The 23,077-nt window shown below is 51.2% G+C and overlaps 1 protein-coding gene across 1 annotated transcript in view; it reads right to left on the bottom strand.

The window, feature by feature from the left end:
* The window catches only part of PREX1 (phosphatidylinositol-3,4,5-trisphosphate dependent Rac exchange factor 1), a 178,431-nt gene extending 157,909 nt beyond the window's left edge, over positions 1-20,522 (bottom strand). Inside the window, exon 1 of the mRNA XM_052650398.1 lies at positions 20,310-20,522. Within this exon, the coding sequence (XP_052506358.1) occupies positions 20,310-20,522 (213 nt within the window). The remainder of the gene's footprint in view (positions 1-20,309) is intronic.
* Between the last annotated feature and the right edge of the window lie 2,555 nt (positions 20,523-23,077).

A 23,077-nucleotide genomic window follows, 5' to 3' on the forward strand; every position in this document is an offset into this window, starting at 1 on the left:
AGGGTCTCCCCACTTCTCGGATGTACAGGCCAGTCCTGAGCCCACAGCCTCCTCCCAGGGATGGGGCATCCTGCTCTCACCTCAGCACCTCTCCAAGCCCCAACTTCCTTGTCTCTAGGATAGGTGGCAAGCAAAGACATGTTTACACCATCTTTTCATCACAGCAGCTAATATCCGTTGAGCTCTCACTGTATGTCACTGATCTAGCCACCAGTCCTCAGCCTCGGCACTACTGATATTTGGGGCCAGATCATTCACGTCATGGGGGCGGTCCTAAGGCATGGTAGGATATTTAGCAACATCCTTGGCTTCCACCCACCACACGGCAGCAGCACCCTTCCTCTGCACTGATGACAACTAAAAACGTCTGCACCTTTGCCCAGTGTCCCGGGCAGGGGAGGGGGAGCGGGGAGAAGGGCCAAAAGGGCCCTCGTTTGGGAACCCCTGTTCTAGACACAGTTCTACGCTGCCCAGGATGTCAGCTCCTCAAGGACGAAGATCTTTGTCCACTGGTCAAGTCTGGGGCCCAGATTTAACTTAATGGGCCTGGATTCGGAATCTTATTCACCCATCCCATTATTCTGATTCTCAAAGGACTATGAAAGGCTTTATATGAACCAATATTTTATCCAGGTCTACCACCCATGGGTGAGAAGGCAGCAACTGTCTTTTTTTTTAATCATTGGTTTATCTTAATCTGAAAAATAATGCATTAATTATAACTATTGAAACAATGCAAAAAATACAAAGATGAAACATCTTTCTCTGAAACCCTCCCCATTCTCAGCCCAAGGCCACCTGGGGTGCATCCTGCCCTTCTCAACTTTCGTAAAGACCCATCCAGAGGGTCTTTTTTGGCTGTTGGGTTTTTTCCCTACAAAACTGGGATCACCCTCTACGCTTGACCTTAACCTTTCTTGCTTAACAGTACAGCATGTTCAGCCCTTCACGTCAAGTGAAGAGATCAATTTCATTCCTTTAAACAGCTGCCTGACACCACAACCATGGATAAGCGATAACCTTTGCCTTCTCTCTGTGAACAAATATCCAAGAGGTTTCCGTTCTGCGAGGGAGGGCCATCATAAAACTGGAACAAACAACTTTCTAACTTAAATCTTTACATACTGCTTCTTCTCAGCTCTATAGGAGAGATGCCCAAAGAAACTGAGTCAAAGGTTATCATGGTTTTTGACTTCTAAAAACATTGCCAGACTTACAACATGGTAAATATCATTAAATTGCTGTATATTATATATGAAAATGGTTAAGAGAGTAAATCCTAAGAGTTCACATCACAGGGAAAAAAATCTTTTTCTTTTATGTTGTAGCTATACGAGCTGATAGTCAACTAAACTTAGTGGGATCATCACTGCACGATGTACATCAAATCATTATGCTGTACGCCTTAAACTTACACAGTACTGTATGTGAATCACTTGTCATTGTTCAGTCGCTCAGTCGTGTCCGACCCTTTGCGAACCCATGGACTGCAGCATGCCGGGCTTCCCTGTCCTTCACCATCTCCCAGAGCCTACTCAAACTCATGTCCATTGAGTTGGTAATGCCATCTAACCATCTCATCCTCTAATTTATTTTCCCTCCAATTTCATTGAATTGTATCTCAATGAAGTTAGAAGGAAAATAAATGAACAAATAAGAAAACATGGCCAGACTATTCTTCCCAAAAGACAGCAGCATTAATACTCTTGATAGGAATCATGGAACTGTCCATTTCCAAACAACCACACCAGTACCGGGTATTATGACTTTTTCTGTGTGTGAGAGACAGATGATGGCAATGTTGATTGATGTGGTTACCGAGCAAGAATGTGGCTCCACATAGTTCTCATTCCACAAAACACTACCAGTTCAAGAGAATTCTGACCCACACGAGGCTACATGATTGTGGGGGAGCAGGCTGTCCCTCCATGGGGCCCTGAGATGTCTTTCTCCCAAGTCCCCCCCATCCTTATAAGCTGCCCCCTGAGCCTGCACCATTTCTAAGATGGATTTCACACCCAGGAATAACAAAGATGTCTTTGTCACTAGAAAAGAGGGAATGACTGTTGCCAGAACATTCTGGGTTCTGTTCATTCAAATCTCCATGTGTCAGGAGGAGGAGGGTAGAGTTGGGGGTGGCAGGGCGGGATGCTTTCCGCTCTGGGGCTAACCTCAGGGGTAGATGCTGCCTTGGGCAGAGCTGGAGCAGCCCCAAACTCCGTCATTCACTCACTGGTTTATTCCACAAATATTTGCTGAGTGTTTGTCAGGCATTCTGGAAAGCCCTTTACATTACGTGCAATTCATACCCACAGCCTGATAAGAGAAGTAACACCATTAACCCCATTTTGCAGATGAGAAAATTGAGGCTCAATGAAATTAAAGCCAGGACCCAAGGTCACACAGCTAATGAACAACCCAGGAACACAAAGGAGCAGCAAATAACTAACTTCTAACCACCCGCAGAACACCCCAGACCCCAGCTGTCGCCTTGTTCCACCTGGGCTACTACCATGCAGCCTCCCCCCTCTGCCTCCATGCTGCCCCCCTAAAGTCCATTCTCCCCTGGTAACCAAATGGATCCTGGGACAACTACGCGAGATTTGGTCCCTGCTTTGTTCTAAAGTTCCAAGGGCTTCCCCCTCTCTCAAAGTCAAATGCAAAGTCCTTACAATAGCCCACAATCTGCCCACAAGCCTCTCCACTCACTGTAACCTCCCTGACTTCACCTCCAATTCGTTTTTCACCTGGCTCGCTGCCTTCTTTCTGTTCCTGAAACACACCCCTGCCTCAGGGCTTTTGTATTTGCTGTTCCCTGTGCCTAGAATGTTCTTCCCCAGATACAGAGATTAAGCCGTTTTCCTAAAGAGGCAGAAAAGTGTGAAAGTATAGTCACTCAGTCTTTGTGATCCCATGGACAGTAGCCCGCCAGCCTCCCCTGTCCATGGGATTCTCCAGGCATGAATACTGAAGTGGGTTGTCATGTCCTCCTCCAGGGGATCTTCCCGACCCAGGGATCGAACCCGGGACTCCTGCATTGCAGGCGGATTCTTTACCACTGAGCCACCAGGGATTCAAATCCAAAATGTGTGGCCTCAGAGAAAACAAAACACACACGCGGGAGCCTCCAATGAGAGAGAAGGATGCTGTGTGACCCTGAAGAGTTTCTGGGCGCCGAACCTCTCTGAGCCTCTGTTTCCTCGTGAATAAGATAGGTAACACAGGATCCGCTTCCCCACGAGATTCCGGGGAGGCTATGTTGCTTGAGACTTGTCCACTGAGGACATCACACACACGTGGATGCTGGTGCTATTATTAGACCCATGGCAAGAGCCAGAACAGTCAGGGAAGGTCTTTTCAGGAAGCAGGATATGACCAAGGCTTTGAAGGTAGGATGTGGAAACGCCACTGGGCAATGCGGGCAGCCCCAGTGACAACAGAGCTTCCCTGGGACCCAAGACTCAGGGGAAGGCAAAGGCTTCCAATCCGGGATGACCGTACCAGCACAGAGGAGAAGAGATGCTCTCAGCTGGCATCCCTCCCCTTCTCCCGGTCCCAGGGCCCTGGAGTCTGCCTTCCAGGACTCACGGCTCCTCCATGGGCACGGGGTACAGGTGGGCCCCTCACCCATACCTGGCCGGTCAGCCTCAGTGACGGGGGTCTGGGCTGGGCACGTGACTCAAGACAGCCAATCAGAGCCCACTCACCCCACTGGAGCAGCCGGACCCTCCCCTAACACAAACCAAGCAAGTCCGGTCTATGTTGAAGGCATTAAACTGGTTTTCTGTCACTTGCAACCAAAGAAGCCTGAGGACCAGCACTTGCTGCTCTGTTATTGCTGCTGTTTCAAAACCTTCTAGATTTTGGAGAAACAAAGCCGGGGAGAGAAGGAGGACGCCAAGCCTCACTGGGAAGGCATCGGGGTCCTCGAGTCCAAGCGTAGCCCCCCGATGGCAACTGAGGGACCTCTGAACACCCACAGAGGAGCCCACTGCGTCCTCTCGGGGATCTGAGGCCCGGAATCTCCCAAAGGAGCCCAAGTACAGAACAAGATTCAGGAAGCAGGACAGATGAGTGTGGGAACCTCCAGTTCGACAGCTGAGATTGCAAAAAAGAAAAGAGAATGACTGCCCACAGGCCACAGGAAGTGGAAGCTGGGGTAAGAGAATCACCCTCTCCAAGAGGGAACCACCTTCTCCCCCTCCGCTCACCTCAGATGATAGAGGGAGCACCCACAAACTGCAAAATGCATCTCAGACTCAGCTGCCTGAGTGGAAGGGGCTGGGGCGGGGGCGGGATGGGTGTCCTCCATGATGACGATGAGGGTCACAACCTTTGGACAAAAAAGCACTTTTTTTGCTTACCAAAGGTGTTAGTAATCCTTCCAAAGGGAAAGCTGGCTGCTTTTGTTTTCTTAAAACATGTAACTCTCACACCTCCCCGGTGGCTCAGGGGTTAAGAATCCTCCTGCCAATGCAGGAGACATGGGTTTGATCCCGGGTCCAGGAAGATCCCCCGTGCTGTGAGGCAACTAAGCCTGTGCACCGTACCTACTGAAGCCTGTGCACTCTAGAGCCCAGCTCCACAGCAAGAGAAGCCACCAATGAGAAGCCTGCGCACTGTACCTAGAGAGCAGCCCCACTCACCACAACCAGAGAAAGCCTAGCACAACCGAAAATCAAGAAGTCAGCAAAATTTCCAAACAAACAGAAAAGAACATGAAACTCTCTTGGTCTGGCTTTCAGTTTTCCATCTGATGGAAACAAGGGTTAGAACTCTTCCAATGTCCTCGAGCCCTTTTTTTTTTTTTTAAGTCCAGCAGAGCAAGCACAATGGCAAATGGCAACCAACGTTGGGTTTCAATGTCGGGGACATTAGGGAAGGGCAGGGACTGTGGCAAACTGGAGACCGCAAGTCCTGTCTAAAGAAGGGGGCTGTTGTTCAGCTCCAGGCAAGTGTTCGCCTGTAGGCACGCAAGCTTAATGCGGACCGGTCTTCTGATTATTTAAGAACTCAGAAATAAAGACTTTTATATGAAATTTCTTAATTTTTCAAGAAATGCTGGCAACCAATAAAAAAAAAATTTTTAAACGCTGCACTGGCCTGAGGACCCCCAGTTTGGAACTCGTGGGGCTATGGACCCATGACCACTGAATGATAGAAAGACAGACAGACAGACACACATACACATATCATTTATGGCCACTGAAGTCAAAGGAGCTGAAAATAAAGTTTCCCAAAGACACAGGAAACCTCTGGGTACACAGGACTCCTCCAGCTCATCTGGGCACAACTTAAACCCTCCCTCTCCAAGCATCTGAGCTGTCGGACAAGAGCAGAACAATCCTGGGGTTCTGCTTTCAATTCAAGTTTCATCTCAGCCACACACTGTTCACTGTTCACTGTTCACTGTTCACACTGTAAGCCTGAACCAACTAACTCACTGGACGGTTTTGTGCCTCAGTTTCCCCATCTGGAAAATGACACAATTGGCTGAGATAATGTCATGCTCTCTCCTAGCTCTGACAACTCAATTCTAGGATTCTAGGTGTTGGTGATTTCTTTGGGTTGGTAAAGACCACAAGGCCCTCAACCAAAGTTTCTTCAGCTTCCAGTTACTGAACTGGCAGCTTGAACAAAGACACATATGGTCCGTAATTGTGAAAAGCTGAAATCTATGTAAATACTCAATATAAAAGGGACGGTTAGATGATAATAATAATTTTATTAGTATATTATTACACTATGTTATTATAGTATATTATTATATTGTGTTATTATACCATATTATTACATTGTTATTGAAATAATTATTATAACTATAGCTAATATACACCAAGCATTTACCATGTGCCAGGCATTGCTTTGAGAGCATGACAGGTCTTAATTCATCTAATTCCCCATCAGTCTAAGGGCTGGGCAGTAGCTTCAGAATGAAGCGGGCCCAGGTAAAGCAATTTGTAAGTAACCAAGATTCTGATGAAAGAAGGAGAAGCCCCTTCCAGGGCTCAAGAGTGGGCTCTTGTCTAGCACTCAGAAATGAACTGCCCGAGGAGACACCCGTGCTGATAAAGCAAGAGGCTTTATTGGAAGGGGGCGCCTAGGTGGAGAGCAGCGGGGTAAGGGAGCCCAGGAGAACTGCTCTGCCACGTGACTCACAGTCTTGGGTTTTAGGGGAACGGGGTTCTTTTGTGGCTTGTCTCTGGCCAGTCATCTTGTTCAGCCCATAGTCTGATTCAGGGTCCTTCCTGGTGGCACGTGCATCGCTCAGCCAAGATAGAAGCCAACACAAAGGATTCTGGGAGGTTGGTCATCTCCCTCCTCCCTCTTCTGATCCCTCCCGAATGTTCCCAGTCAGTTTTCAGCAGCAGCACCATGTTCCTTATCGGTGCCTCCTGTTGTGAGACAACTCAGGCAAGTGGGGCTGGCCAAGGTGGGCGGTTTCGGTCAACAGTTTCCTAACAAGTCAGCTTGGACAGTGCGGACCCAGAGACCCATGTTTCCGTACAGAGCCATCAAAAGCTTAGCAATGAAGTGTGCTTAGTGGTGACACAGGAGCTGCACAGAAGAGGCAAGAGAGAACATCACATCGTGTGTGTGGTGTGATCACACCTCGGCTGAAACAACACGCAAAGAACAAGCAGGAAATGTACTGAAAGGTGAAACAGCTGTTTGGAAGGGTGAGACCTTTTTGCTTGTCTTTATTTTCCAAAAGTTCTACAACGATCAAAGTGACAGCGAAAACGGCCCACGCGAAGAGTGTGTCCCTGGGAGTCAGCTCAACGCACAGCACCTACTATCCTAGTCTACTCCACCAAATCCTCTCCTCTCAGCCACCAGCCTGAGGACCCAGATGTCTGCCTATCCTGTGACTGCTGAATCCCCAGTGTCAACACACCCAGGAACACAGCAGACACTCAATAAAATGTGTGCGAGGGAGAAAAAGAGATCTCCCCATTTCACAGCCAAAGAAACTGAGGCCCAAGAGCCATCTGCCCAAGGTCACAGAGCTGCTAAGTGGTGGCCTGGGGACAAAAGTGGAAGAAATACATCTCAGCAGAGAGTTTCTACCACCCACACAAGGGGTAAAAGTCACACCCAGTCAAAATCACCAGTGAAGTCAACTAAACACAATGCATGATCCAGGACTGGATTCTGGAGATGGGGAAAGAGGGGAAAGTGAAGTCGCTCAGTCGTGTCCGACTCTTTGCAACCCCATGGACTACAGCCTACCAGGCTCCTTCCTCCCTCCATGGGATTCTCCAGGCAAGAGTACTCCAGGAAAGGCGGGGGCGGGGGGAAGTATAAAGAACACTCTTGGAAAAACAGGTGAAATTTGGATACAGATTGTGGGCTGTATAATTCACTACCAATGTCACATTTCCTGATTTTGTTCAGTGTACTGTGGTTATAGCAGAGAATATCTGTGTTCTTAGGAGATTGTCTAGGGGCATTATGTCTGCAATTATTCTCAAATGGATCAAAGGAAACAAAACCCTGTGTGTGTGTGTGTGTGTGTGTACATGCATGTGTGTGTAGGAGGTGGGAGAGGTGGAGAGGGGAAAGAAGAGGGGAGAATTATAAAACAAACTGGTGAACCTAGGTTAAAGGTCTATGGGGTGCTCTCTATTCTTGAAATGTCAACATTGAAAGGTACCCAAAAATTAACTTTGAAAAAGTGAATTAAAATGTCCACAAATAGAGCACACTGGAGTTTTGCATCTAGACCTCTGAACACGTGCAGAAATGTGTTAAATATACAGCCAGGTACATACATAAAATATCATTTTACCATACTTGGTTCCATCTGAGAGAGTCTGTAATAAAAGGACATAAGAGAATGTGTTTTTGACACATACACACCCACTATATTTATGACCTTTTTGATCAGGGGGAAATAAGTCTTAAAAAACCACCCAGTTGGACTTCCCTGGTGGTACAGTGGACAAGAGTCTGCCTGCCCATGCAGGGGACACGGGTTCGATCCCTCCTCCAGGAAGATTCCACATGCTGCGGGGCACCTAAGCCCTCGAACCGCAGCTCCTCAGCCTGCATGCCACGAGCGCCTGTGTCCAGAGCCCGTACTCCACAGCAAGCGAAGCCACTGAAATGAGAAGAATGCACGCTACAACGAAGAGCAGCCCCTGCTCACTGCCCCTGGAGAAACCCCGCGTGCAGCAACGAGGACCCAGCACAGACAAAAAAAAAAATTTTAATTTTTTTTTAATTAATAAACTTTTAAAATTTAAAAAAAAAAAACACCCAATCAACAGCCTGGCCTGCCATCAGCCAGTGGCTGGGACCACACAGAGCTCCCTCGGCCCTCCCAGTGTGGTAAGGGCAAGAGGCCAAGGACGCCAGTCTGCAGGCACTCCCCACGCTGAGGTCCAAGCTCCCCAAAGTCAAGGAACCAGAAGGCCTGGTGGCAGGACCCGGCAGAGCCTCCACCACAGAGTAAACCCCATCCAATCCCTTTCGCTCGCACACTCACTCCCGAGACCCACATTAACAGAGCGCCCATTATGTGCCGGGTGCGGCAGGGCTGTCAGTGAACAGCAGGCCAGGGCCCTGACCTCGTGTGACTTGTATCCTAGTGGGGGAGACAGACGCTAATCAAGTAAACAGACTATTTCAAGAGTGACAGGTACCAAGAAGAAAATGGGTGTGGTGATACAGAGACCAGGACGCGAAGGCTCCCTGAGGAAGTGACACCGGGGTTACACAGCTAAACGAGAGGGAAGGGCCCCATGCACAGCATGGTTAGAGGTGCTCCAGGCAAGCGGAACAGCAAAACGAAAAGGCTGAGAAGGTGGAACCAACCTAGCAAGTTCAAGAACAGAAAGCCCGGGACACACTGAATGCAGAGGAAGATGAAGCTGGCGTGCTGAGCAGAGTCCAGACCTCAGAGGCCGTGTAAGCCACAGCAAGGGGTCTGGATTCAATCAGCCTGCGTTTCCTGCTCACCTTTCCTCCAGCACAATGGGGACAGGAGAGGAAGGAGATCCGACGAAACGGCAGGATGTTAGACCTAAACCCAACCCTGTCAATAACTGCATTAATGTATATGAGCTAAACAGTCTAATTAAAAGGCAGAGACTGTCAGAACGGATTTTTTTAAAAAGCACATGACCAGGATCTGAGGAGGTGAGAGTCATCACAGCAAACAGCCAGAAAAAGAACATGGGGACCTCAGTCCGACAGCCACAAGGGACTAAATTCACCCAAGAAGCTAAACAGAGGTCCCCAAGATTCAGACAAGATGCTAGTCCAGCCAATACCATGACCGCAGCCATGTGAGACCCAGAGAAGAAAACCCAGTTACCCAGTGCCCAGAATTCTGACCACAGAAACTGCACGGTGGTCATCAATAGAGCTGCTTCAGAACACTAAATGCGGGGTAATCTGTTACACAGCGATAGACAACGGATACACCCTCTCTTGTGATCTTGGGTAAGTGGCCTCACAGAAAGCAGAATGTATAACAGCCTTGCCCAGGAAGTGGAGAATGGTTTATTCTGTGTCCACTTAAGTCTGTGGAGAGATTTCAGAGTGGGAAAACAGGAGGGGCCTTCATGCATTTTTGAGAAGATGACCATTTTTTTTCTATCTTTGGGTGGGTTCCTCAGGGAAGGAGATGAATAATCTCTTCTCAAATGCCAGTCATCCGAGAGATGTCCTTTCTCCCAACTGCCTTCAGAGACAGGAGTACAGAGACCAGGAGTCCAGGGCAAGGGGCCACCTGGCCAAAATGAATTCAGTTGTTTATTTCAAGCCCCAAAAATGATCTGAGGCACGTTTTTCAAGACAAGACCCCGTAACTGTTCTTGAACAAAAAGAAGGGAAATACTGAGACTCTAAAACATGATGACAATTTTAATAAAAGAACAACTACCATTGATTGGAGCCTGGCCATATGCCAACACTGAACAAAGTGTCCCAACCCATTTTACAGATGAGGAAACTGAGGCCCAGAGAGGGGAAACTCCTTGAGGGAAACTCCTTGTGGGAAACTCCTTGCCAAGGATCACAGAGCCACTGAGGGGCAGAGACACAATTCAGACCCAGACAGTCTGGGCCAGACCCCGGGGCCAAAAAATCCACACAAAAATACTGAGCATTTATATAAATAAGACCATCACATTATTTTTTAAATATGGGAATTCCCTGGTAGTCCAGTGATTAGGACTACACACTTTCACTGCCAAGGATGTGGGTTCAATCCCTGGTGGGGGAACTAAGATCCTACAAGCTGCATAGTGCAGTCAAAAAATAAACAAATAAATATGTGTGTGTGTGTGTGTGTGTGTGTGTGTGTGTACAGAGGAGATGTTTTATTTTCTTCACTTGACAGATATTTAATGAGCACCTACTATGTGCCAGGCACTGTTCATGGTGCTGGAGAGAGCGAGAGAGGAGGTGACAGGAAGCAGTAAGTGGGGGCAGGGTACAATTTCAAACAGGAAGCGGTGGGGGACGTAGTCAGAAAAGACCTTCTGAAGACCACGAGGTTTAAGCAGAGGCCTGAAGGAGTGAGCCGCGGGGATACTGGAGGAAGTGCACTCCAGACAGAACCAATGGGAAGACCCTGATGCAGGAGCACGCCTGGGGCCCTGAGAAAGGGCCCGTGTGGCTGGAGAGGAGCAAGGGAGGGCGACAGGACGCTCTGGAATTAGACGGCAGCGATGATTGCACAACTTGGTGAATATACCCCAAACCACTGAACTGTACTCTTGAAGGGGTAGAATGTGTAGTATGTGAATCATACCTCCATGTTAAAAAAACCGTATGAAAAACAACGATGCCTTGGAGACGGAGGGGAGAAGAGACAGGGCAAGCGGTGCGGGACCTCCTGGGCCACCCTGAGGACCTGGCTTTGACTGAGGGCGCTGGCAGCCACAGCAGGGCTTTGAACGGGGCGGTGGCATGACCTAACAAGTCTAACGAGGCTCCTCGGGCTGTGCACGGAAAGCAGACCACGGGAGGCGAGGATGAGAGCCGCGGAGGCAGTGGCCAGTTCCCCAGGGTGGGTCCCCGGGCGAGTTACCCTCAGTGCCTCCATTTTTCTCATCTGTGAAGTGGGTATGAAAAAGACACGCGAGGTGACACCAGGTTAAGTGCTGTCGTGACAGCTGTGAGTGGAGGGTGGAGTCAGAGGTGCCACCGAACAGGTTTTAATCATGCAAATCAGTTTCCTGAACAGAAAACACGGGGCGCCCCTCCCTCACGGGAAGCAGGGACCCGTCTCTCACCTCAACAGCCCTCCCGGTGCAGCCTGTCCACACCCAGGCCACGAAGAGGGGCCCCATCTCCTCTCCCCGTGTGGTCGGCTCACAGCACCCACCCAGACAGAGGACAGAATCGCCCAGGTCACTAGACAGCCCAGGCACAGACAGGGGGGGAGCTGCCTGTGGGAAGGGAAGATGCAGTCCTCCTCCTGGCTGGGTGCCCAGGCAGGAAGCAGGAGGTGTTTGCTGGACCCTGGGAAGGGCGCCGTGCAGTCCTGAGTTTCAGGACATCAGTCAGACCATGCCACACCCCAGGGCCTCCTCATCCCACCAAGACTCAAGCCCAAACGGCTCACCGTGCATGTGAGGTTCACGCCACCAGAACCCCTGCTGCCCACGCCAACCTGACCTCCTCTTCAGCAAGCTGAACCAGGCCTGCCTCAGGGCCTTTGCACACGCTGTGCTCACCACCTGGAGCACACTTCTCTCAGTTCCTTCCTCGGCAGGCTCCTTCTCGGCCACCTCTTCAGAGGCCTCCCTTAACCATCTCATCTCAACAGATGACACCACCTCCGTCACCAGGGTACCTCCACCTTCCTTTCTCCTCAGTGCACCCACTCCAAACTGTATGCTGCTGCTAAGTCGCGTCAGTCATGTCCAACTCTGTGCAACCCCATAGAGGGCAGCCCACCAGGCTCCTCTGTCCCTGGGATTCTCCAGGCAAGAATACTGGAGTGGGTTGCCACTGCCTTCTCCCCAAACTGTGTGGACTTGAGCAGTTTCCTCAGCCTCTCTGGGCCTTGGCTTCCCCAGGAGCAAAATAGATATAATGACAGTCTCTATTCCAAAGGTTGCTGCAAGGGCTCAAAGAGATAATTCATACAGTACCTGGCACCCAGCAGGACCTCAATGGCTTATCTTATCATGATTACACCTCTCGTCACTTTCTCAAGCGATCTCTTTTTGTACTGTATGAAGATTCCACGAGGGCAAGAACCTTGTCCATCCTGTACGGGCCATGTGCCAACATCTAGCCCATATGTCTGACACTTAGTAGGTGCTTAACCTCTGTTTGTTTAAGAAGTGAATTTGTGAATGAAAGCATTGACTGCCTATACCCCATGGTGACCCTGGCCTCACTCCTCCTAGGAGCAGCTTCTTGCAGAAGCTACCCACCCTCCCCGGCAACTGGCCACCTGCCTCTACCAACCTTCAGTGTCCCTAGGCCAGCCAGCCTGAAATAGCCTCACCTCTCCTGGCCCAGAAACAAGGGATCAGTTGCCAGCTCCACCCTGGGGAAGGAACTGGGCGGGTAAACCCAGATTGTGTGTCTGACCACACGACAGAAGAAGGGTGGACGGGCAGAGTCCCTTCTGGCCCTCAAAGAGTCGAGAAAATAAACATAAACCTAAAAATCCACACTCGTCTGGGAGTCTGAAGGGCTTCCCTCCTTCCTCAGGGCTTCCTTCTGTGGCATGTACTTCGGAGGGACTGATCTTGCCCCAGGACCCAGCTGCACCAGGTATGTGAGTGACTGCACTCGATCCCTGCAGCCACCCTCGGGGGACTACAACCATCTTACAGATGAGGAAACCAGGGCTCACAAAAGCAAAATGACTCATCCAAGGTCATACGGGGGCAGAGCTGCATTTCAAACACAGGCTGTTTTTGTCTCCAGTCTGTGCCTTTAACCATGAACCCAAGACACACTGCGAAGTGAAAAATACAAACCATATCACGCCATTTATGTAAACACATACACATTCACACACACACACGTATCAATGCTACACATGTAATTGCCTTCAAGTGGGCCAAAAGCAGAGCTGGTGATTAAAGGAGGTTTCAGCCAGTGATTCCCAGCCAGGGGCTATTTTGCCCCCAGGGAACATGTGACAATGTCTGGAGACACTTCTGATCGCCCCAACAGGGGGAAGGGGATGCTACTGGAATCTAGTAAGTGGAGGCCAAGAATGCATCTGAAATCCTGCAACACACAGGACACCCCCACAAACAAAGAATAATCCTGCCCAATGTGTCAATAATGCCAAAGGTTGAAAGATGCAGAGATTCACCCCAAATCAGTTACTAGGGCTGGAAATGCCCCTTGTAGAACCTGTTTAAGGGGGACAGTGGATCCGGGCTAAAACACAAGTCCCAGAGAAGGCCCCCAAGCCTTCTCTCTCCAGAACTCTCAGGATGGAACCCCGACCAGCAGCAGTCACCACCCTTGACCAGGGCTCACCTTCCTCTGGGAAATGCAACTTCTACAGGGGGTCCCTCTGGGGGCCTCACCTGCAAAACAAGGAGATTCAGACCCTCCCTTCACTCCTGGCTTGCTCACAAGTTCTATGTCTCCTAAATTCTGGGGCAGGAACCAGCTCTGACCTCACCTGGTGCTTTCAAAACAAAGCCAGTGGGACAGCAAACTCTGGTTACCCACTTCCCACTAGGGTTCCAGCCAGAGAACCTATGTCTACTGGAGAAGAGAAAGCACAAAAATCTGGGAGGTAAAGTTCTGCAGCGAGGCACGGCCTACTTCAAAGACTCAACTTTTACAAACGCTTTAAGAGAGGGCCAGCTGTCAAGCAGAGAGGATGTGGGTTTCTTAATCTGAGGGTGTGGCCCTGAGTCCAACAGCTCTTCTGCTCACTGGCCTGATAAAAAGGACACTCTCGAAGAAAGTGGTGCCCTTGAAGCCTCCAAAAGCCAGGGACACCAACCCCATCCATCTCTTCTTAAAGTGACAGAGCAACAGTTACAAGAGCAAGCATTGGAATAATAGTGAGTGGGTGTCTGGGATGTTTGTTTGAAGAACACACTCATTCAAATGCATGAGTTCGAGCATCCCTGTTGACTCATCTTTCTCATAAGGACAAGGACCACGTCTGGCCCGTTGGTGGCTGCATCAGCAGATGCTCCCTCTACCTCTGAAAAAAGCAGTCTAATTTCTTTATGGCTTTACCTGTACATAGCTGTGTCTGCCATACACAAAAGAGGGGCCCCACCTAACTCCTGCTGATGCTAAGGTTTTTATCATCACAAAATTTTCACTGCCGTCCTGATGACGTTCAGCCCAATACAAAGTGGGCTGGTCCTGGGTCCCTCGCATCCTAAAGCTCAGATCATTTGGATCGCTGGACTTAATTCTTGCCCACTTGGGCAGCCCAGAGGTCTCACAAAGGCAGGAATGTGGATCGTGAGCACAGCACCCTGTTGGGGCAGTTCAGGGTAGTGTTAAAGAACGTGGACTGTGCAGTCACACTACCTGGGTTTGAATCCCAGTTCCGTCAAACTGTGTGACCCTGGGAAACTGACTTGACCTCTCTGTGCTTTTGTTTCATTTGTAGAACAGGAAGCACAATAACACCTGGAAATTTGGAGCTGATACACAGAGAATGCTTTTCTGCGACTTACAAACATCCAGCACTATGTACGTCTTAGCAAAATTATTATTACTATTGCTGTGCTTTCAACTAATAATCAGGCTGAAAGTACAATAATTCCTTCTGTTGGCAAGCTGTAAAAAATACATTCTCATAGTTAGTTAGTTAGTTCAGTCGCTCAGTCGTGTCCGACTCTTTGTGATCCCATGAATTGCAGCACGCCAGGCCTCCCTGTCCATCACCATCTCCTGGAGTTCACCCAGACTCACGTCCATCGAGTAGGTGATGCCATCCAGCCATCTCATCCTCTGTCGTCCCCTTCTCCTCCTGCCCCCAATCCCTCCCAACATCAGAGTCTTTTCCAGTGAGTCAACTCTTCACATGAGGTGGCCAAAGTACTGGAATTTCAGCTTTAGCATCATTCCTTCCAAAGAACACCCAGGGCTGATCTCCTTTAGAATGGACTGGTTGGATCCCTTGCAGTCCAAGGGACTCTCAAGAGTTTTCACCAACACCACAGTTCAAAAGCATCAATTCTTCAGCGCTCAGCTTTCTTCACAGTCCAACTCTCGCATCCATACATGACCACTGGAAATACCATAGCCTACATATGCTTAATTTTACATGGAAAGGGCATTTCAAATAGCATTTCTTAGAACCTTTTTTTCCTTTTTTTTTAAATCTTTCTGCTTGCCTTTCTTCACAAGATACACATCTATCCATCCTTTTCTCCCAATTCCTGTCATGTCATACATACAATGTATATCATATTATGGTTATTGCTTATATTCCCAAGGCGGAACTTCTGAGCATCCTCCTTTGCACAACACAACCTTGTGAAACCCCCCTGCCACGTCACCGGGCAGGTCATTCTGTGACTGCAAAATTTAAAAGGCACCCCCCACCCCCACTCCCCAGCGTCGCTCCCTAGTGTCAGACTAAGAGTACAAAAATCTTAAAAAAAAAAAAAAAAAAAAAGTGACAACACAAAACCACAGTTTCTTGTTTTGGCAACCAGAGCTCCAATGAGAAGAAAAGCTTTCGTCTCCTACCCCCAGAAAGCAGAAGCACAGAAAGCATTCTGGGAGCTCTCTGCCTCTTGTTCCTCAGGGACCCCGGCCCAGCCAGTTCAGGAAGACCCTCTGGGAGTCTGAGAGTGACCTGTCTTTGTCCTGTCCTGGTATTCAAATCCTGGCTTTACTACACACTGACTGTAGGTGGCCCCGGGCAGGTCACCAGCCTGCTCTGTGTCTCAGTTTCCCCCTCTGTTTAATGGGCACAGTATAGCAGCTGCTGCCTCATGGAGGAATGGGGAGCCCTTTCTCTCATCAGAGAGCCAAGGGGAGCCCTTCAGGGGTCTGCTGACCACCCCCGACACAGGAGTCTCTCTGCCCATCCACCCAGGCTGGATGACACATCCTTTAGGGAAGCCATTGGCAGCTGTCCCCAAAGGCAGCCTCCTTGACTTGTAGGTGGAGACCCCAAACCAATATAAGCATGAGGCAAGTGGGTTCAAGGATCACCTGGCCTCTTTTTAAGGGGGAAGACTTTGAGCCCCAAAAAGACCAACTCTTCTGCCCCCCAATGCTGTACATCCCCTCAAAAAGCTACCAGAGCATTCTGGGCACCCACTGTGTGCCTGGCACAGTGCTAACAGCAATAACCTCAGGCTCACTGGAAATGCAAACTTTCCTCTATGAGGCAGCAGCTGCTATACTGTGCCCATTATGCAGATAGGGAAACTGAGACACGGAGCAGGCTGGTGACCTGCCCAGGGACACCTACAGGCAGTGTGGAGTAAAGCCAGGGTTTGAACACCAGCAGCCTGGCTCCAGAGCCCCAACCTCAACCCTCACGCCATAAAGAGACAGGGAGTACAGAGCAGGAACCCAGCAGCCTGATATTTCCATTCTTCTAAGCTGTGCCCGTTCTGCGGAAGAGACAGGCGTCACAGAGGGGAAGTAACCAGAGGAAGCCCAGGCAGAGGGTAAGGGTCACACAGACCTGGGTTCAAATCCCAGTTCTGCCACCTCCATAAGTTACGAGTCAAGCCCTTATAAGCCAGAGGCAGTCTGTGAAGTGGCTGCAGACATGAGTTCCAGGGTAGGCAGCTATCTACATGAACAGCTCACTTAAACTATCTTTGCCTCAGCTTCTTCATCTGCCAATGGGGCTAAGACAGCACTTCCTTCACAGGGGTGCTGGAAAGATCAAATTAATGGATAGAAGGGTAAGAAATGAATCAGTGTCAGCCCCTACACAGTAATGACAGGCAGTAATATCACTGTCATTATCATCATTAACAAGAGTATACCCGATGCACCTAAAACTGCCAGGGCTTCTAAAGGCTGAGACCCAAGGTTCTCAAAATCCGAGGCATCTTCTCCTGCCACCTCTAGAGGGTCCTCCAAGAGAGATCCAGCATCAATACGAGAGGGCTGTCCTTCCCTTCCCATGGCTCTTCAATAAACAGACAGAAAATATGGCACCAAAGTCATCAGGCCCCACTGGAGATAAGGGAGGAAGTGCAAACCAACTCCTGAAGGAGGTAAGGAAAGACGGGGAGATTCTGGAGCAGCCTGAGAGCCCCCAAACCCAGAACCAAACAAAACCACTAGTTCTGGAATGTAGATGGTCAAAAGGAAATTCACCCAGAGTTCCTGTCCTCCTTTCAGTAATGACTCAGATCTCATTTCCTCCAGGCAGCCCTCCCTGACTACTCCTGCTTGCTGGCTACTAGAATCCTATAATCCTAATCATCTGTAATCTTTAAGTATCATATAACAATTAATTATAATAAATCATATTTAGAATTGCCTTGCAACCTGCTAGGCAATGTTCTAAGTGCTTTATATATATATTAATACAATTCACTTATCCTCTTCAAAACCCTATAAGATGTACTATCATTCTCCATTTACAGATGAGGAAAGTGAGGTTCAGACTTGCCTAAGGTCACAGAGCCCAAGGACCTGACCCCCAGCAGTCTGGCTCCAGAGCTCAACCTCATACTTGGATTTCTGGAAACACTCATATATTGCCACCCTTGGCTAGAACATGCCCTTCTCCAGCACAGAAACTTAAGACCTGGTTTCTCTGCATTTCCCATAATGCTCAGTTTACCACAGAGGCTTCACTTCTACTGGCAAGGGGACCTTAAAACGAGGGACTCAAGGAGGCCAGGGCAGCCCTTTGAGACCTGCCTCTGCCACATGGAATTAAAAGCAAGGAGGGATTACCCAGCATTTCTTCCAAGCAGGAACAGTCCCTCAGTAAGTATAACATAAAGGCTGGGAGGAGGGAGGGGGAAGACAGGAGAGATTCACAGCCTGCAGGCTGCCAGCCTGGCTGCCATGGAAAGCCTTGGTAATTAGCAGTTCGTGAAGCTCCAAGCCCTGGGTTTTCAAAACTGAAAGACTTTGGGTTGTTTGGGGACCGTTTTTGATAAAGCAAAACAAGAGAGGTCTCCTGCAGCTCACAACTGAGGTACGGCTGGTCAAGTAACACAATCAGTCTGTTTGCTGGCACAAGCTTGGGGACACCCAAAAAGACAAGGCAGAAGGAAAGCCTGGCTTCCCCTCCCTGCCTCTGACAAGTGGAGAAACTGAGGCCAGGACAGGTGCGAGACTGATCCAAGATGTCAACGTCAGAACCAGCTCATCTCAAAACAGACGGGGCAGTCCAAAAGAAAGAAAAAGGATGAATTCAGCAGATTCAAAGTGTCAAGGTGACGATATGGAAGTGTAGAAGTCTTTTATCTTTTTCCTGTTCTTTTTTAATAAGAAGAATGGTCGACTCTAATCAATTTCCATTATTTCAGCTTCCTTGGACTCTACACATGGACAATTTAAAACCACGGTGAACCAAACACCATCTCCTATCTCTTCCGAAAGGCACCACACCATCCAGGGCTAGGATGTGGGAGTACTGGGTATCTTTTCTTCCCCATTAATGTAAAAACTGGCTTGTCTTTGCTCTTTCTCTTCCAGACTAAGAAGCAGGGAGTGGCTCAGAAGGAGAAGTGAGGAGTTCCCTGGAAGCTGACATTGCTCAGAGACACCAGGACTGCCTACATCTTTAATTCAGAAACTGCCAGCTTCAAACTGAGCAGATTTTTTTTCTCTCTTTTTTCTGTGAGAGAGGGAGGGATGGGAAAGAAATGCCAATCCTGCTTCATTCTCATAGGCTTTTCTAGAAGGGTCCTTCAGCCAAAAGGTTTTCAATGCCTCCGCACAACTCTCCACCACCACCCCCTCAACACACACACACACACACACACACACACACACACACACCCCTCCTTTCACAGAGAGGAGGACTCCATCCTCCTGGAGTTAAAACTCAGACCTCACACAGCCTCGGCTGCACCCCTAAGCCACAGGGGATCCCAGAGGATGCCAGAGCCTCCCTCTTTCCCGGGGGAGACTGGGAACTGCAGGGCCTGGCTCTGGGGTTTCTGAAGGAACCACCAACTGCCCCCTCTGCCCGCTGCCCCCCAGCCCTTCCTGCACCAGGATTAAAAGACTTCCTAGAGCAGAGAAGGGAGTAAATGAGGTCCCAGCAGGAGGCTGGGAGATCAAAGCCCTGCCAGTCTCCTAACTTCCAGCCAGGCTGCCTCAGACCCACCCCCTTCACCCCCTAGCCACTTTTCTCACTTCCTAGGACGGTAGGGAAGTGGCCCCTTCCTCCCTCTCACAGACAAAAAAAAAGAAGAAGAAGAAAGAGAAGAAACGACAACAACAACAAAGAAATGCAGTACAGAACAGACTGCCCTGGTTCAAAATCCAGTATCGCCGGTTAAACAGCTGTTTGATTCTGGGCAAGTTACTCAGACCCTCTGGAGCTAAAAAAATTCTCCCATCTGAAAAATGAGGGAGGTATTCGTCCCTACTTCGTGGGCCACTTGGGAAGGTCCAACCTTCTCACGACACACGTAGGCGCCTGGCACATAATAAGCGCTCAGTTATTTTACAGAATCTGATGCCAGTGGTTTGGCAACTTGAGGTTGGGGGTGGAGGGGGGTGGAGGGGGGTGGAGGGGGGTGGGATGGAACCGGCGAGTCGTGAGTTTGAAACCCACTGTCCCCCAGCCCCAGCAAATGCGTGTGCGTGGGAAAGAGGAGTCCTACCGGGGGGCTTTGGCGACCTCTGTTCCTGCTCCAGGCTTTGGGTTTTATTCTACTCTGCGGGGCGCGCAGGGATGCTGGGCTCGCGGATTTCCAGGGTCCGTCCTAGATGAGTAGTTCGCGGTGCACGAGGTGGCCAAGAAATCCCCGTGAGGGGGAAGGTGGCAAAAACGCAGGAGCCCGAGCTCTCGGCGCCTGGGTCCCAAAGACCCTGCCTCACGGATTTAACTAATTTTAAAACTATTTGAAACGGGGCGCCGGGGGTGGAGAAAAAGACAAAAGGGCAGAGTATGGGGCGGGGGGAACGGAGTGCAGGAGACCCCGGGTTGGGGCTGGACCGCTGGCCGGCAAGAGCGGCGACAGCCCAGCTCCGGAGCAGCCCTATCACCCCAACGGCTCTGCGCGCCCCGCGGGATGCCTCTGAGGCGATCCTCGCGAACCCCTCCCCGGGGACCGTGGCCACAGGTTGTGGGGAGCCACGCCGGAGCCCACCCCCACCCCCGCCGATCTCCGCAGCAGGGCTGGCGGCCGGAGCGGAGACTGTCCCCGCGCTCCCCCGGGCGCGACACTCACCGACTGCAAGAAGCGCAAGGTGCCCACGTAGTCCCTCTCGGTGCCCAAGATCTCGTTGAGGACACAGAGGCGGAGGCGCAGCTGGCGCTCCGACTCCCGGGCGGCTGTACAGGGGCCGGAGTTGGGCGCAGCGGCGCCGTGAGCCAGGGGGTCCGGTGGGGCACTGTCCCCAGCCCCGTCGCCACCGGGATCGCGGCCGCCGGACACCTCCATCCTAGCGCGGCCGCGCGGCACCAGCTCCTTCCCCCGGCGCGGAGATCGCGCAGAGCGGCGACTCAGGCGTCCAGGCGCCCCATCCCGGACGGGGCGCGCCGGCGGGCCGGGCTCAGCGGCGGGCCCGGCGCATGGCGCGGCGGGCGGGCTGGCGGGCGGGCCTGGGGGCGGGCGGCCCGGGCGGGGGGCGGAGGCAGCGCGCGGAGGCCGGACGAGGGGCGGGAGGGGGCCGGCCCTCGGGGCTCCGGGACGGCGGGCCCCGCCGCCCAGGGAGCGTCGGCCAAGTGCCACGCCGCGCCGCGGCCGCACAGGCGCCCCGCGCGCGCCCCGCTGCCCCTGGCGACGCGGCGCGGCTACGTCGGAAGCTCGGCTCAACCCGAGCAGGACCACCGGGCTTCTCGGGTGAGAGTCTTCCGCCCGCGGCCCCGCGGAGCCTTGAGGCGCCGAAGCAGTGCGGCCGGCTCCCCAGCTCTGCGCCGGGACGCGTGGCGCCCGGCTCCCCGCCCGCCGCGGGCTACGCCACTCCCACCCCGACACACGCGACCCCCGCCGCGCGCAGCACGCGCGCGCAGGGCCGGCTGCCGCTCCGGCTGAGTCAACACCCGCCCGGGGAAGCTGGCGGCAGGGCCGCTCGGGAGCATGCCCGCCTCGCCTCGCCTCGCCGCGCGCACCCCGAGCGGCCCCCGAAAAAGGCTGCCAGCCTTGCCCGCTGCCCTCGGGCGCTCCCACGACCTTGGGAAGGAAGACGCGCGGCTCGGCTCTCTCCTTCTCTCTCTTACCCCCTCTTCTCTCTTTCCTCTTCCTTCCTGCCTTTTCTTTTTCTCTTTCTTTATAACTTCTGTGCCCCCCACCCCGACCCCCAGAGATGAGCCTGCCCCTTCCAACCTTTCCCAGAGGAAATTATTATCTGCTCTAGTGACAGCTGCTCTGACCGAGCCCACCCCCCGCCAATTCCTCCGCGCCCCCCACCCACCAATAATGCCTTGGGAAACCCTGCTGCCAGTCTAGGCTGCTCTGTGTGACCTTGATCGTCAGCGAAGTGCTCGACAAGTGTCCTCACCTGCCTCACAGGAAGATGCGAAGGGAAGATCACCCTGGGGGCTGTTCAGGTTAAAACCCCAGCTCCCACCCTTGCTAGTTTCTTTGGGTGACCTTGCCCTGGTTTCCTTGCCTCAAGAGCCTCGATGTTCTCATCTGGACAATGGGAATGACCGTGGTACCTAGCTCATGGGGTTCTATACAGGGTTATGTGTTAATCCATAGGGGCTACTTGGAACAATGCCCCGCAGGTGAAAGTTCTCTGTTCGTGTTTCTTGATTAATATTGTAGGTATGAGCAGCCCTCTTAGCCCGGCCCCACTCTGCAAACTGTCCTCACAGTTCCTGACCTGCCCCCTTCTGGACCCAGAGATTGTCTTGTCTGTGTGTAGACTGGCTGATTCAGGTATCAATAGTATCCCCCTGTAGGCTGTAATCATCCTTTGGGCTATTCCAAACACCCAGGATTATTCTCCCAGTGGCCTCTGGGTAAATACTGCAGGTGCCTAAGGACACAGGGAGAAAGTAAGGTGGCTTATGCCCTCTCTGAGCTGCTTCTTTTTGATCTTGGACAAGGCGATGCTTGATCTGGGCCTTGAATGAGTTACGTTCCCCTGGACACAGAGTCAAGGGTATGAGGTAGATGAGCCTGCCAGGTTTGGGGAGTGGAGTCAGTTGTGTCCAAAAGGTGACCGTCTCCCTTGGAAAGAGGTCTCTGGAGTGACTGCTGTGTGATCTTCACCTGGTCACAGCACCTCTCTGATCCTCAATTGCCTTGTCTTTAATCCTTCTACCGCCAAAGAGAGAGGAGAGTCGGAATACCCTGGCTTTGGAATGAAACTGACTTGACTTCCCTGGTGGCGTAGACAGTAAAGCATCTGCCTACAATGCGGGAGACCCGGGTTCAACCCCTGGGTCGGCAAGATCCTCTGAAGAAGGAAATGGCAACCCACTCCAGTATTCTTGCCTGGGAAAATCCCATGGATGGAGATGGGGAAGGGAAAGGGGAAGGCAATGTCTGGAGACATTTCTGGTTGTCACTGGGGAGGGAGTACTGCTGGCAAGCAGTGGGTACATCATGCCTCTGCATGCCCTACAACGTATGGGATGGTCCCCGGTAACTAAGAATTATCTGGCCCCAAATGTCACTTTTCTGAGGTTGAGAAAACATGGCTCTCCAGGTGTGTTTTTCTTCTTTTTCTTAGAATGACTCCCATTTTACAGAACAGGCAACTGAGGCTCAGAGAGGTGAAATGTCTTGACCAAGGTCACCTAGTCAGTTAGATCTGGAGCTGGGAAACCAATGCAAGTGAAAGTGAAAGTGAAGTTGCTCAATCGTGTCCAACTCTTTGTGACCCCATGGACGATACAGTCTATGAAATCCTCCAGGCCAGAAAACTGGAGTAGGTAGCCTTTCCCTTCCCCAGGGGATCTTCCCAACCCAGGGATCGAATCCAGGTCTCCCACATTACAGGCAGATTCCTTACCAGCTGAGCCACAAGGGAAGCCCAAGAATAC

This window comes from Budorcas taxicolor, chromosome 13 (genome assembly GCF_023091745.1).
Source record: "Budorcas taxicolor isolate Tak-1 chromosome 13, Takin1.1, whole genome shotgun sequence".
Lineage (NCBI taxonomy): Eukaryota > Metazoa > Chordata > Mammalia > Artiodactyla > Bovidae > Budorcas > Budorcas taxicolor.